This window comes from Electrona antarctica, assembly GCF_951216825.1.
Source record: "Electrona antarctica genome assembly, chromosome: 2".
Lineage (NCBI taxonomy): Eukaryota > Metazoa > Chordata > Actinopteri > Myctophiformes > Myctophidae > Electrona > Electrona antarctica.
In genome coordinates, this window is record NC_136807.1 from 29,694,403 (window position 1) to 29,711,366 (window position 16,964).

At 41.7% G+C, this 16,964-nt stretch overlaps 1 protein-coding gene across 1 annotated transcript; it reads right to left on the minus strand.

Annotated features, from left to right (window-relative positions):
• Positions 1-219: 219 nt before the first annotated feature.
• Positions 220-2,407, minus strand: LOC306939778 (uncharacterized protein). The gene is made up of 7 exons (XM_079524470.1): positions 2,282-2,407; positions 2,027-2,173; positions 1,592-1,843; positions 1,335-1,472; positions 910-1,152; positions 502-771; positions 220-370 (listed from the first exon to the last, which is right to left on the minus strand). The coding sequence occupies exons 2-6, from the start codon at positions 2,045-2,047 to the stop codon at positions 679-681; spliced, it is 747 nt and encodes a 248-aa protein (XP_079380596.1). The 5' UTR covers positions 2,048-2,173; positions 2,282-2,407; the 3' UTR covers positions 220-370; positions 502-678.
• Positions 2,408-16,964: the final 14,557 nt, after the last annotated feature.

Genomic DNA, 16,964 nt, shown 5'->3' on the forward strand with positions numbered 1-16,964 from the left:
CTGGTTTCCCTTTCAAATTTGCCACACGATTCCAAATCATGTCTCTCCGGAAGGTGAGAATAATAATAATTCAGGGCATGAAAAGTAGATCCTTGTTTAAACAGGATAGTCGAAGTTTATCATTTGTAATTACTAATCTTACCTGTCAACATTTGGTGGGCAAGGATAAAATATTTTGGATGAGGACGCTTACGGTTCCGAAAACTTAGCATGTCCATTTTCCACATTGCAGCCATTTCCATGCCATCACCCTCTCTTACAGCGTCTCTTCTTGCCAGATGGCAAGGCCACATCACTGCCTTGCTGTAATTCTGGACATGATCCTCATCCTGTGCGCCGTACAGGCAGTCATTCGAACAATACCATATCCCTGTTGGACAAGTTGTATATATTAATTATAAACCATTAATATAATTATTATTAATAATGTCTATTACAATAAAAAGGCCTTCTTTGATGTGCACTTTAATGGAAATGTACATTAAAATGCTCTATCCCTACCTTTTCTCTCAAGCTGGGCTTCTGGGCTCAAACAGGCCATGTGGTACCACTCGTTTCGCCGGCATTTGTCCTCAAGCTCACACTGTACCATGGTCCCGCCTTGTTGCTTGCGGCAGAAACAGTAGACATAGTTTCCGTTGTCTTGACAGTCTTCGCAGCAGAACCAGTCATCGTCTGTTACGGAATCCAGTGGTGGAATTGCGCAAGACAGGTGGAACCAAGAGGAACTGCACAGGTTGTTGCAGCATTGCACCATTTGCTCATCCTTTTCTGTAAATACACATACAGAAATAAACCAAATAATTAATATTAGTCAAATTGAATCTTTACACACAAATGTATCATCTATAATAAATCAGATGAAACATCTATAAATATGAACAATCTTTAAGTATAAAGACAGTTAACCTTCTTCACAAGAGCAAAAAGGATAGATGTCGTCCTCTTCCTCGCCCACTTTGTGAGGGCAACACGTTTAATATCATCTTGTGGTGGTGGCATCCAAACAAGATCTACCACGTGCTGGGCGAGGTTGTCTAACCACTGCAGTTGTTCCTCTGCCTCATCCGGATAGCCCTCGGGTGTCTGGTCGACATTGTCCAAGCCACGCATTGTGGCGGCACACAACGTTATGTATGCAGATGTTACAAACTAAAGAGAGCATAATGCATGCAGTTATAGAGGTAATGGTATGATGATTACTGTAATTACTGTTGGAGGAGATAGTATAAAGGATAACATATATTACGGAGTATAGTACTATCAACATTGACGATTGTATTTAAATATTACCTATTAAATATTGTTCAGGATAGAATTGTAGAAATTTGTACCTCAATGAAGTCCCAGGCATGTTGAACATTTGCCTTCACCTCCTTTTTTAGGGATTTGTGGTTAAAGAACCACTTCAAGTTGGACAATGTTCCTCTAGAGCTTACACTACTCTGTGCGAATAAGAGGTTCATGGTGTCCTGTGTATACATATTAATTTTAAATTATATTACAAACAGTTACAATTAAGAACAGTGTAGCAATAAATGTGATGGGAAACAATAGATGATATAGGCCTGATACTATTCTTCCATCTCACCTGCAGGAGAACCATGTCTTTATGAAACTCCTGTGGAGCTTCAACGAGTCCTTCAAAACGTAATGCAGGAGTGCTTCCGTTGAGCCTGGCTTCACGGCAGTGGACCATGCGCTCCACACTTAGCCCATCTCCACAACATAGGATCGGGTAAGGTTTTCCTCCAACAGTTGGAACAGATTTATGAAGGGAATCCATTATTTCGAGGACTCCCTCTGTTGAGCTGGGGTTTGAGTGGATCACCCCAAGGCTGACCTAATATATAGTAAAATAAACAAATCAATAAAATATGACCGCACCAAAGTATATAATTCAGAATATTACACTACCAGTATATCAAACTTGTTGACCCAAAACCAGCACTGCAATTCATCGTCATAGTATTAATAAATGTCATATTTTTTAAATATTAATTCAATCTTGATATCTTCTACATACCACTGTGCTCTTTTGCTCCATTTGTTCGGTGTAGGTGTGAGTAATGTGTTTCACCACCTTAGCTTTGATCTTCTAAAGAGCTGGTATATTGTGTACGAGGACCCGCTTGACTAAGACAGTCATACGCAGACGCAAAGAATCATAATCCTGTTTGAAACAAAGTTTATATTTAAATTATTAATGATATGTTATAAAGGTTTATTTTTGGTTATTACACATGGGGATGTGGCTATGTGTGTGCTACACTGTACATACATCTGGTGATGGCAGGACCTTGTGCAGAGGGACATCCACTGCCCTTTGACCCTCTCCTTCAAGATGGCCAAAGTTGACTTTATTTCTGTGGGCAAATGCAAGTGCCCAAAGAAGCATCTGGTTGCCATGTCCTTGGCGTTGATGCTTGGCGTGTGCTGTTAACTGTTGAAAGAAGTGTACTAGATTGTTTTTTGTTTTTACTTAATTGTATTCACCTTCCTTAGCATACACATTGTTCTGTTACTACTGTTATCTTGTTTTCTTGTTTTGTTTCGTTTTTGTTGTTTTTTTGTTGTTTTTTTTTTTTTTTGTCTTGTTCCTGTTAACTGTTTTTTTCCTGTATGTCTTTGTTCTTGTTTTTGCTTTGTTTTTTTGTTTTATGTTGTGTTTGTTTGTATTTGTTTTGTTTTCTTGTTTTTTTCTCCCTTCTGTTTGCTTTGTTGTATTATTTTACATATGAATAGTCAATTATTTGTTAGAAGGGTAGGCACAATAAGCTTAGGCTTCAGCCTACACCTTTTTGGTCAATATTTCTTTTTGCAAAAAAACACAAAGCAGGCACTGTATTGTTTTTAATGACCAAAATAAATAAATAAACTCTACTCTTATATACTATTAATAATATCCATTGTTCTGTTACTACTGTTATATACTATTAATAATATCACTACTTTCTATTACTATTATTATTATATTACTATTTGCATACTGCCTTTGTTCTGTGTTTTCTATAGCAGTTATTAAAGTGTTTATCATACCTGCACATTGTCCCATGTGAGTTGCCCCTGGGCTGCTTTGGGCAGCCAAATGTCAGTTTCCTTTTTGCCTTCATTGGTACTACCTAAAGGTGTTAAAAAAACAATAACTTCATAACTTCTCTTTAATATGGTGTATTTTAGATGCATTTTAATTATGAAGGTGTTTTTTGGAATACTTGAATGAGAGTAATATTCCTTTATTTTGCCACAATGACTCTACTTTTTAATAGGCTACAACAGTTCAAAATGTTTACATACCTCAACTGATGTCTTCCATAACTTCAGCTGGTGATCATGGCCACGGCGCATACTGTCTACATGGCCCCTAGCAGAACCGATGCTCTGACTGACTCCCAGGCTGTTAAGTGTCTGGAACATTTTTTGAGAGCAGCCCTGCCTCCAACTTTCGACGCCTAGACAACTTTGCACAAATTTCTGTTTTTGCAAGCTAGATGTATACAAGATGATTGACAGCACCATGCCTGCCCTCTTGTCTAAAAGTCCTTGGGCTTCTGTCAGTGTAAAGGGTCTGGAAAAAAACAGTAAATGTAAATGAATAATTTATATTAAATGTCAATATTATTAGATTTATACAAAACATTTTTAATTACTTGATTAAAGTATCATACCTCCGCTTTTTAGTTTCAATCTTGTGGCGTTGGTGGGCGACTTGTCTTGCCTCGGGAAACATTGACTGGAGGCAGTTTAAGGTAAGTGGGGCCTTCCCCTCCCCCCACTCCAGGCACTTTTTCCATGAGAATTGAGATATCCCTTCTGGATCAACATTCTTCGTGAAAGGCCCTTCTTTGTCTTGCACTAGTATGTACCTCTATAATTAACAAATAGATATTAAAAAATAAATAAAGGAAATGTTTAAGAGAAATCAGTAATCAAACCATATAATCTTGATTAGGCCTATGTGCATCAATCTTTATTTTTGTCATTTTATTTAATCATGCATTATTTTAAGATTATTGTTCTTATTCTTCTTCTTGTTGTAGCACTTTGAGATTTGTTTCAAATGTAAAGTGCGTTATAAATAAAATGTATTATTATTAAATGTATTATCTGTAGGCTAATTAATGGTTATTATGTAAATCATAATATGTAAATGACAATATAACTGGCAGTTCTAATATTCCTCCACCCCCATTACACATGTAGTATAATATAATCAATTGAAATGTAGGAAAATATAGATTAGGCCTACCTCTTGTTTGAGTAACTGTGAGACAAAGGTAATGAAGGCTTTTTTTGCTCCTTCTATCTTAAAAAGTGTCCTGAATAATTTAAGGTATTTGTAGTTGCGTAAATAGCTGAATGCTTGTGCTCTTGGTCCATTTCCCAGGGGAACCCATGGTAGGCCTTTTAGGTCTTCTGGAACCTCTCCCTCCATAGGAGATGATGTGTTTGGGATGGGTGATGCAGTAGATGCCGAGGGACAAGAGGGTGAACCTTGTGATGTTACAGGAGGTGATGAAAATGTTCTCCTTGGTACAGAAGGTGATGAAAATGTTCTCCTTGGGGTTGTTTTTCTTTTGGGGTCGGGTGATGCCGTTGATTTGGATGGAGATCCTCTTGATGTTGAACGAGCAAGTGCTGTATATCGTCTTTTCTTTCCCTTTTTCAGTTTGCACTTAGTTTGAGTATAATATGAACATGAGATATGTTTTGTCATTAGGAGAAAATTGTGGTAAAATCAATTTTGATGTCGCCGGACTTATCATATTCAGTAGCAGTCTTCTACTGTATCCCTTCAACTTTTTTTGGAATATCAATCTGCAATTTTCGCATTTGCTCACTGGGCTGCAGGTAATAGACTCCATGCTTACATCTGTTGTCCTTGTCGTTTTTCTTCTAATGAGCTGAGAAACATCGGAGATGATGAGGTCAACGACAGGGTAATAAACTGGCCGTGTGAACGTGCGCAGACTAAGTCATAGATCATGTTACAGAAAGCCCCGAGACGCGACAGTGAAACCTGGTGTAATAATTCGTCCGAACCGGTAGGGGAGCACCGCTGCCAAATGGGGACGAGGGACTCGGAGCGATAAACACAACGAATAAGAGTGGGAAAAACATTGAAGCGACTGACAAAAGAGGGCACGTAAAGGCTCGGTTCAAATCGCTAGTTGGATTTTCTTTGGCGTTGTTGACGTTGAATTAGTGTAAACCCTTCACGCCACTTCACGTTTTTGATTCATTGTTTAGAAAAGGGTAAGAATCGTGGAATTGTGGAAACATGCGCCGTTTCTGAACGGGGTGGGAGGGGCCCTGTGTGTGACCTCATCTCGGAGCTACAGAATGAGCGTAGGGAGAGGGCACATATGGGGCTAATACACATAGAGCTCTTCACAGGTTAAAAATGTCGGACCAAAACCTATTGGACCACTGAAATTGGTTCTGAGATCCGAGTGGAGCCGACATAAAAAAAGAAAGTCACACCCATTCATCTGATCCCTTGAGTTGAGAGAGCAACTGCAGAACGGTCATTGCAGCGAGAGCGAGGCAATCATGCAGCCAATACACAATGACGATTGCGCAACAAAATGGGAACGGTGCTAGACCAGTGCCGGTCGGGAAAAATAAATAGACCAGTCATCCGTCAATAGTGTGGGGACATTCAGACCCTTCTGAACCCCCCCTCCGGCACGACTTTACATCATTGTACAGTACCTTTCCTTCTGTGACGACCTAGGCTGGAAGAACGAGCCCTTTCCAAGGACTAGAGGGGTGGTTTCAAACTTGCGCTGGAATCCAGTGCCGGCTCCGTATTGGTTCACCAATTTATGTGCCCACCTCTAGGTTTTAACGACCCTGGAGATCCCCCCAAATGGCACTGTGCAGACTTCAGCTGGGTGAAGCTGAAATAAATTCATCACTGGATTAATCAAGATCTACCTTCTTTCTTCATTGTCAGCTCCTTCTTCAAATAGTACAACTTTTGCAGAGCTCTCTAGTTTTCATGCATGCCTTTACTGTCTCTACTGGACCTTCCACACTACATCCTGTAAGCAGAAGAAGCACTTGTAGGTGATTAAGGTGAACCACAGATTCAGAAGTGTCTCTCCATATAGTTATATATAGTTATAGTTATTCCACCTCTTTATTGGACCTCAGTGAGGAGAGATGGATGAAGCCTGTCTGCAGGTAATCTGATTAATCTTAAGGAGCTATTAATAAAACATCATTCATTAAAAGCCTGCATCAATCTGCTGTCAAAATCAAGCGGTGCACTCATCAGAGAAACGGCAAAGATAGAGAAAATCACCCTTACGGCACATTATTGCTTTGTCCTTGTCATGTATTTATGAATTCTACAATATCACATTGATATAGATTTTGCGGTGACGAGCCTTGCAAAAGTTTTACTTGTGAAAGTTGTGTTGGGCATTTGAACAGTTAAGTAGCATCCATGGGTACAAATTGAAGGCGTTAGCTGGTGAATGGAAATATGTGTTTTTTTTGGTTGTTTGTTTTTTCGGTGCAACTATGCTTTGTTACTGTATAGCTACTCGATCCCCCTGTGTCCCAGCTTCTGCCCAGTGCTGCTAGTGCTCCCTGCCTATCGCTGACTTTGTTCCTAAATTCCTATGACTGATTGTCCCATGGGACTTTCCTGAGTTTTAAGTATTTTTCTTATATTGCCCTCCCTGCTTTTACACTGCACCCGATTCAGTGTATTGTCTATAAAAGGACTGGCTATATATACAAAAAGCAGGTTTTAAGTTATCCCATGATTATTCCAGGTTTTACAGGAGCCTAATTAAACATAGCCCAGGGGATAGAAAATATATTTATTCTAAACTTTAAGGCAAATTGAAGCTGCTATGAAGCTGTTTTCATTGTGATTTAAAGTTAGCAACAACATAATGGAATCTACACACAGTGTAGAGTTGTGTGCATATTGTGTTTATGGAATTAACGCTGCAGAGAAAATGTAAACTCCCCTCCGACTCCACTGATTGCAATCCTTTTTCAAACTGAACTATTTCTGTTGTACAGCAATCACTCACTGTGATCATCAAATCTGAGATAAGGGCAGCGACCTATTCCTCTCTCAATAAGAGGCGCCTTGTATCGAGAGAGTAATAGGTTGCTGAGGTCTGTGGGATGACGTTTAGCCTACCTGTCCATAGGCAGAGAACCGTCTTGTCTGTCCAGCTCCAACCTTGTAAGGCCCCTCATGGATAAAACTCTCCACTGCATTGTTCTCTGTGGGCTGTGGCAGCCAGAGCAGATGGCTGCAGATTGACATGCAGGGAGGCCTGTCTAATGCCGGCAGTGTAGTCATGTGTTACTGGCGACAGGGGAAAATGCTTAATGGAGTTTAAAGTGAATTAGCTTTATGTTTCGTTATCGTTTATCGCTGCTCTGATAGTCAAGGCTCTAGGTGTTCTGGAGAAAATGGGGAAGTAGATATGGGAATTTCAGGGGGTGGGGGTGTCTGGGTGGAGTAACACACGCACACGCGCGCGCGCACACACACACACACACACACACACACACACACACACACACACACACACACACACACACACACACACACACACACACACACACACACACACACACACACACACACTGCACAGGGGCCCCCCAAGGTTAATCTATGGTTGCTGCTCTGGAGAGTCACAAAATAGACTCGGATAATAAAAATAAATACATACAGTAGCCTACAGCAACTGTTTCACCCACACCTTTTGAACTGAAAGCCTTTCTGTCTGGACATAATTAATGTCATGAATGGAGGTGTAATGACCCTCACATCAACCTTGTTTGCAGAAAGTGCAATTAGATACAGTATAGTATCTGGTAGAACTGCACGGTTCTTAACTATACATGTATATATACATTTATTGCACTCTTATGCGAGTATGATATGCTGTAAGTAAAACTTAACATACTAAAGCATGTGACTTAAACGTACACTAACAGAATATCAATTAAAGAGCATTACGTTAAGAATTAAGAAATAACAGTCTCTTTTTCTCTTATTGTTTTAGAACATTTGTGGTGTGTATGTGTGTGTGTGTGTGTGTGTGTGTGTGTGTTTGTGTGTGTGGGGGAGGGGGGGGGGGATGGCAAGTGTCAATGTCATCATCCTGCTGATCAGGCACTGAGAGACCTATATTCATGCATTAAATACTTTCTGTGCCAGCTAACATTAGCATTTATGAAGGTATCCGTGTTCACTTTAAGAGAACGATTTTGCCCGCTCCCCCACCCCACACATGCACACACTCAGTACACACACTCACACTGCTATCATCAGTGCAAGCACATACTGCTTACCTCTCGCCAGAAGCATTTACATGTCGGGAGGGACACGGTACAAAGTCACAAATTAGATCCAAACTTTGGATGGCAGAAGATCTGCTTTGAAAATCCTGTTTGTAACCGAGGTAAACGCTGGTCAGACTTTACGTCCCATAGCTGGAAGTGACGGGGCGTTGCCATAGCAACCGGATCAATGCCAAAAGCTGCCGTGGGGCTCAACCATTACATACACGGAGTATACCGAGGGGGTACGAACATGTAAAGTACGTAGCTGGCAGATAACGTCCCATAGCTGCATGGGGGTACGATTATATTTGTACCTGGCAGCCCTTAAGGCAAGTGAAGCTTCCTGGCACATGCTTTGCTGACTTCTACCGTAGAGTGCTCCTCACACCCAGGGGGGTCTTAACTCTTTACTGGGGCAGCTTACCTTCAGGAGCTGTGATGTCTGAGTCAGCATGACTCATTTAAAACAAGCTCATCCTATTATTGCACTTCAATGTTCTGCATTTATTTATTTATTTATTAGTTTGACTAACGTGGGAAATGATACAAAAATACATACTGTAACGTCTACACAGTAAAATCCAAAGCATTATTTTGATTAGTACTCGGGCTGCAGGCTGAGTTATACGGCAGGCTTGCAGAGGGCTGTTATATTGACCACCTCCTGCTTTATTTGACAGCTATTGCCTCTCTCCAGACTGGCCTCATGTCTACCTGCTCTCTGTTACCCTGCTGTCTGCTTCTCCTCCTGCATTACTCAGAGGTCATTCCTAATACCTGCAGGGGATAGACCCCCTCAGCATCTCCCCGGATTGATCATCTAACAAGACTCCAGCCGTGGCCTCTGACCGCTGACTATTCCGCCACAACGTAGCCGGCACAGAAACTGAGAAAACGGAAATGAAGATTGTAGAGTGTGTGTGTATATAGAAAGAGAGAGAGTGGGATGAGGAGAGAGTTATCCATATATCCTGTAGCACAGCGGAGATCTCATCGAAAGGCTGTTGCTCTATATTGATCGGCCCTCTGGGGGTGGATACGATCACGCCTGGGATGGAGGGAGGGGCGGATGAGACAAAGAGAGAGAGGCGGGCGACAGAACTGAGCTGTGTTGCAGGAGAGGAAATAAGAAAGTATAAACACGTAAAAAGAAGCTGTCGATGTTGATGAAACATTTCAATAGAGCCCACATGCAGAGAGGAAGAGAGGAAAAAATAAATGCATGTTTAGTGTTTCACAGGAAATGAGGTCATATACTGTTCAGCAATTTTAGACATGCTACATAATAGACACGTTCAGAAACGGGTCTCATGGTCGCAGCTAACGTATTTCCTGTAGGCAGAGCCGACATAGCTGCGGTGTAAACAGGCACCTCTTTACGTGAATGGAAAAGTGACTTGTGTTCGTCGGCTCAAACGTTACTCTTTTACCTTCTTTTTACTAACACTAACTTTACAAAGATGCCCAGAACATCGGGATGAACCTGTGCAGTTTATGGCTGCTTCAGCAGTAGTGGCAGCATTCAACTTTGGAGAGAAACAGAATGTAAAGAGTAATGGTTGAGACGAAGCAGTGAAAGGTCCTGAAAGATACATAACATCAGTCTTACCCAATACCCAATCTTTCTGTTGTATATGAACACAAGGCTGCTGTACTTTATACCTCATACTTTAAATGCTTAGTATATTATATATAGCATATTAGATATAATATAGCAGCGGGTAGCCTATTTAAAGGCCAGTCAACTGTCTTCCGTGAGAACGTTAGGTTTTGGTACGATGACGCGCAACGCCCCCTGCCCCCGGCTCCATTGTGAATTGTGAATTAATCTGAGTAGAATCATGATGATGCACACATTTCAAAACATAATGAAAGTTAAAGTGACTTTAGTGGAAACACAAAACAAAAAACAAGTCTTTGTCCGTTTCATGCCGTTTTCAAAAAAACGTACAATTACCATGCTTTGTTAGTAAAGTGGCAATCATCCACCTATTTTACTTAAATTATAAGAGGATGCAATCTTTTATAATTGATGCCACTTTTATTCTACTTCCAAATCATCTTGCCACTTTGTGATGATTCATATTTTGCCATTTAAAATGGATGACAATCATGAAGTGAGCTCAAGGAGCATCACAACCATTTCCAGTGTAACAGCAGATTAGAGTGTTTCCATCATCTCTAGTGCTTAGTTGTCTGCCTCTCAGTCTCACCTCATATGCCACTTCAAAAAAAGAAAAAGAAAAATACAGCTCGATTTTTGTCATCTTGTAATTTTCACCTCAACTGTTCTGCTTTTGCACAATAAATGTGAATCTAAAATGAGAACTCGCATTTTGGGGAATGTGTCAGATATTGTCTATCTCAGTATGTGCAGTGGTGTGCATGTGTGCTTGCGTTTCCGTGCACGTGCGTGCATGCATCTAGCTGTCTTTAATGTAGTGTGAGGTGTGTAGCACAGGATTTCTACTTGATTACAATTTACAATTTAGCAGACGCTCTTAATCCAGAGTGATTTACAGTAAGCAAGAACCAAAACATGGTAATACATATTCTCCTTTTTTGTCAGTGTAAGCATTCAGTACATTTTCAACGTCATTTTATGACAATGTTGTGGTATACTGTAGTTTGGTTTGGATTCATTAAATGTTGTTTACTGAGTTCAGTCATTTTCTCTCAGTCCAGAAATAACTAATAAAGTACCCTCTGAAATCTATGGAGATATCTACAGTAACTAATTGGTAATTGCCCCAGCAAAACATCAATAGACTTTCCCCAGACAGTCAGAGGAAGCAGTAGACAGTAGCCAGACAACTATTCCACATTCTCCGAATGCTATATAGAGTCTGGAACTATACCTCCCGAAATCCGAGTAAGGAAGCTGCTATTTCCATTCACGAAAATACAATATTTTATTTTCTGCTAAGCAACAAGCTATTATGCTCAGATGATTTCTATTTATATTAGGATGAATTTGCGCGACTGTAAAGACGATCGGAAGTGGGGAGGAGGCTCCACTTCTGCTTTATATTTTACTCATGATAGAGCTTCCGTTGCTCCAGACTGTATTACAGAAGCATTTGGAAATTACGATAGGCAACAGTCTGGCAACAAGAGACTATCAGAGGAGTCATAGAGAGTAATGTGGGTTCAGAACAAGCCCCCAGTAAGGCTATCCAACGTTGAAGATGCCACTACCTACTGGCGAAATGTGGAATTGCAGCACTTTAATGGAGGTGGACGGACGTTCATGACGTCACGTGCGTAAGCCCGGACCTCAAAATTGAGGTCCGGGACTAGGCTAGACTAAACTTCCGCTCGCTCGAGCCATTGAGTTATAATTATACTTCCGGAAGTCTTCCGGGTGCTTCAAAACGCCACTGAAATGAATAGTGGGGGGAGCGGGGCTAACGCTCCGGTTTGGTCTCTATCCTTTATAGCTCTATGGTTCAGAACTAAAGCACAGTGCCACCGGGACATAGTCCCCTGAGTCTTGCTACTGTTCCTAATGAGTGCAGCCACTCCTCCAGCTGCCACCCTGGACCAGTCCACTGGTGGAACCCATACAGTTATAAAGGATAGAGTGCGGACGGGGAGCGATAGCCCCGCAAACGAGCGCTCAATGTTAAACCCCAGCCGTGTGGCGTTTCCTCGTGCTATATACAGAGCCCGCCTGCAGTTCCAGCTTTAAGCACTATAGGCTTGGCGGTGTCGTGTATTATCATCACGAGACCCTACAAACTTAACCAAAATACTGGGAGAGCATTGAGATAATTGTGAGACGGCAGACAGCAGATTAGATGTTCCTCAGAGATGTCGGTTTATTTCGAAGTACACAGCATACACAGCATAGCATAGGCTCCTCCAGCCTCACGGCCTCGGATCGACTGACTAGTGACATAGAAATCTAACGGTTTAAGTACATTTCCACAGACAAGAGGTGAGAATAGAGGCGTGTTCACTGTTCCCCTGAAGTCAACCCCAGCTTACGCATTGATCAGCCATTTGTTGAGTGGCCACTTTGAACCCATGTTTAGCATTTGATGGCCCTAGGTGTGAATCAGGATCTCAGGACTCAAACAAAAGGCACAGTAAAACAACCCCTGTCCCCAGGTGGTCCTTGAATATCAAAGACAGACCCCAATTAAGCCAGCCAGCTAGTCTGACCAACTAAACAACAGATCACCATATGCTATGCCCAAGAACATGAGATATTGTAAGAATTATTGATTCATAATTCACCACATTCCCCCTTTGACAAACTCAGTTTGTCACTATGAATATTAAACCATAATTATCTTACCAGTTACCACCCCCCTTGACCCTCAGCTTAACAATACTCAAGACACCAGAATAACAGATTTCCCCAACATAGTTTTCAGACAGACATTCAAGATTACACAACTCGACATAAATGATTTCCTTTACAGTAAGTACAAATACAATTTCGTATCAGTGGATAATTCATAATTGGTTTCCATTACAGTAAGTTCAAATACAATTTCGTATCAGTGGATGGATCGGATCAGAATTCTCTTTGCGTTATTTCAAACTCTTATGGCTAAAAATGTCACAGAACATTAGGAGGATAATTTCCCTGTTGTTACTCAAATCTAGGATAACATGTTTATAAGCACCAGATCACATGAAACTCTCTCTTTGGAGTTTTCACAGGACCGAAATCAAAATAAGTCTTAGACTTATCCTGACCATAACACACCAAATCACATAAACCTCTCTTGGAGATTCACAGGACCAATAACACACCAAATCACATGAACTCTCTTTGGAATTCACATGAAAAATAAGAAAAAGGAAGAACACGTTATATCCCAGAACAGAAGCCAACAGAAATTTAACCCCTCACTAATAACTCCCATCCCGTAATTTAAATCACATTTTAAGCCCTAGAAAACCACAAAAGAGTCAAATTAAACCCTCCTTTCAACACTGTCGGTACTACACGACTACCAATTAATTACCCTGTAATTTAATCACTATCCTGACTTTAAACACTGTCGGCACTCAACGGCTGCCAATTGCCCTGTAATTTAAACATAAATGATTAGTACAAACGAACGTGACGCACAATTGTAATCAGAAAGAAGGAATGTCCGTCTCCCTCATATGAACAAAGGAAATTCTTCTGTTTGCTGCATTCCGTTACCTCAAAGTTCGCTCAGCTGCATGGACCAAGTTGAGAAAATGTTCACCGCTCTGTTTTCGCTGAAAGTTCTCGAAGCAAACTCTCATCATCTCATCATCTCCCCCCCCTCCCAGCTCTGAAACAACAGAGATGGGAATACGAAGAGAAAAAGGCCGCAACGTAACTTCACCACAGACCCCGTGCTGCGGGTCTGCAAGGCCCTCAGCTTGCGTCGTCAGTCGGCCATGGAAAGTGGAAACCGCCGCCACGGAGATGTGTCCTTCTTCGGCACGTGTCGTGCGTGCAATGGGTGATCAGTACACTGCATATCACACGGCCGCTGTTCGACACTGTCCTCCTGTCCACTCCGAAATGAACTCCCGAAAGTGGAAACCGCCGCGCCAAGCGTCGAGTGGTCGCCTCACCCCGTCGTGGACCTCCGCTGGCGTCCCCGTGCCGTGCTGCGCTGCATCGCTCCTCTGCTCGCCGTCCCCTGCGTAGAGTTGATGATCGAAGGCCACCGTGTGGCTGCTGCTCCTCGTCGACCGCTCCACCGTCCACCCCGTCGACTGGCCGGACAGTGACGCATGTCGCCGCTGCGCAACACTCCTCATCGCGGTGGTCCGTCGACATCCTCCTCCTCGATCCGCTGGAACACGCCGTCGTCGTCCCTCACAAAAACTCGCTGATTAGACTGAATAAAAAGCCGCTGATTCTTCCTGTCTGGCGCTGGAACGCACCATAGACACCGGTTTCTAGGCACCACATGTCGTGTATTATCATCACGAGACCCTACAAACTTAACCAAAATACTGGGAGAGCATTGAGATAATTGTGAGACGGCAGACAGCAGATTAGATGTTCCTCAGAGATGTCGGTTTATTTCGAAGTACACAGCATACACAGCATAGCATAGGCTCCTCCAGCCTCACGGCCTCGGATCGACTGACTAGTGACATAGAAATCTAACGGTTTAAGTACATTTCCACAGACAAGAGGTGAGAATAGAGGCGTGTTCACTGTTCCCCTGAAGTCAACCCCAGCTTACGCATTGATCAGCCATTTGTTGAGTGGCCACTTTGAACCCATGTTTAGCATTTGATGGCCCTAGGTGTGAATCAGGATCTCAGGACTCAAACAAAAGGCACAGTAAAACAACCCCTGTCCCCAGGTGGTCCTTGAATATCAAAGACAGACCCCAATTAAGCCAGCCAGCTAGTCTGACCAACTAAACAACAGATCACCATATGCTATGCCCAAGAACATGAGATATTGTAAGAATTATTGATTCATAATTCACCACAGCGGCTTCAACGTTGGCCAGCCGTTCTGGGGGCTTGGTGCAACCTGAAGCTGTGAGTTGCATCATGGGACTCCTCTGAGATAACAGAGGCACACATTGATCCTCCTTGGTTCCCTTTATCCCTGTGTCACTCCCTCCCTCGCACACAGATGAGTTCATGCACGTGCGTTTCATGACATTAATTCAATTCATTAATTTAAGGTTTCATGACATTCATTTTCATTTATTTTTATTTTTCGTTTTTCTTTTAGGTTTTATGACCTCAATTACACCCCAAAAAACGGAACTTTGAACATTCAGTGGATTTTCTGTGGTCTGGAGTTTGAGCTGCAATGAAAACAGGCAACACGTTGAAAACAGTGACATTTGCTGGCAAATCCCATCACAAACAGCAGGAAAATCCGAGCACTTGTTTGAGGCAGAAAACGCACGCACGCACACACACACACACACACACACACACATAGTGACAGTTGGACTATGACCTTGTCCATGACCTCGCACACTTGCCATATAGCCATATTTCCTTACTTTCCTTAGGGGAGCGGGTGGGACGATGTAATACCCAGACAACTCTCCTGATGGATTGAGGACACAGACCCTAATCGCTCTTGGTGTCATGTGGATGACCTCCCAGGATACAGAGCACAGATTCATCACCCAGCGCTGCCCTCCCCTCATTCACCACCACGCCAGTGATTTACTGGTCATATGATACACAGTATGTACGTGCTCACCTGCCATAAATAGAAGATCTTATGTGATTAATTAATAGATCACACTCTATTCTTAGACTCTTCTGAAGTCAGCTTCAAGCTCATGTACTGACCCCTGTTTGTACATTTTAGATCTGCTGGAATATATTAGCATTTTCTTCCACCTTGTGATTGTTTGCATAATATAATTTTAATGTAATATAATGTAATAATGGTAGAATATATTTCCACAGGGTTAGGTTGTCATGGTTACTGCTGTTGCTGTCAGAGTTGCTTGATCAGTGAGAGAAAGACAGGTTATACAGGGATAACTAGGATAGCCATGACACAACACATTGACAGTGCAATAACCCCTTAACCCCATGCAAGTAGTTTCCTGCTTTTTAATATGATATGATATGATATGATATGATATGATATGATATGATATGATATGATATGATATGATATGAATGCAATGTAATAATATATTATAAATATATACTATATATGACCAGAAGTGGACTTGTTGTCACTGATGATTATGGACTAACTGGGAGTAATCACTGCAGTTTAAAGACTGATGGCATTGATTTATGTTTTATTTGTCGCAAAAAGACCCTTGTCTACTTTAACAATTATGCCATGTCACCTTATGGCTTCCCCCACACACAACGGAAGAGGCGGGTGAAGTGCAGTGTAGTTGGGCTTTACTCTGTGATATGGCTGGTTGTTGTGTTTATGCCCCTGTGATCCCATTCTTTCTTACCTCATCTGTATGCTGCTTGCTGGCTGCTGTGTGTGAACATCCAAGTCCATGCTCAGTGGATCTGCTGGTGCTCCACGTAGCGTGACTGTTGGCACTGTGTCCTCACTTCAAATAAATAAATAAATCATATATGCATATATAAAATATCAAAATAATGCATTTCCCTTGGATTCTGTGCTGGCCACTGTTACTGGGCTTCCCGAACTATCATTTTGTGATAATGTCTTTGGCAGAGAGACCATGAAACAGTCACTGAATGAAAATTCCTTGTGCTACAGGAAGAGAGAAACAAAATGGGAAAGAATCATTTTAGATGCATACAATCAGAATCAATCCAAAGGTGCTTACACACATAGGTTGTTATGAATATGAAATGCATCAGACAGATGCCAATGTCTGATGGAAGAAGCAAGCTTAAAAATTAAAGCATAGTAGATCAGTTTTCCTTTCTGTGTTGTTTTGTTAAATGTTGTTTGGTTGTACAGTAGTGGTAGTCGTTGAAGCCAGTCTTCGTCTTCCACAGGCTTAAACGTTGAACAGAGGTAATGAGATTGAAGGAGAATAACATGATGGATTACTGTACTACACTGTACATTTTCCCTCATTAATGATACAAATTTAACACTTGCTAGGCTTCCTCTAAACAGCATTAAGGGAGGTAATCTGTCAGTTATATAAAATTGTATTACCAGTAAGCAATGTATACAACCCGTATGATACATGTAC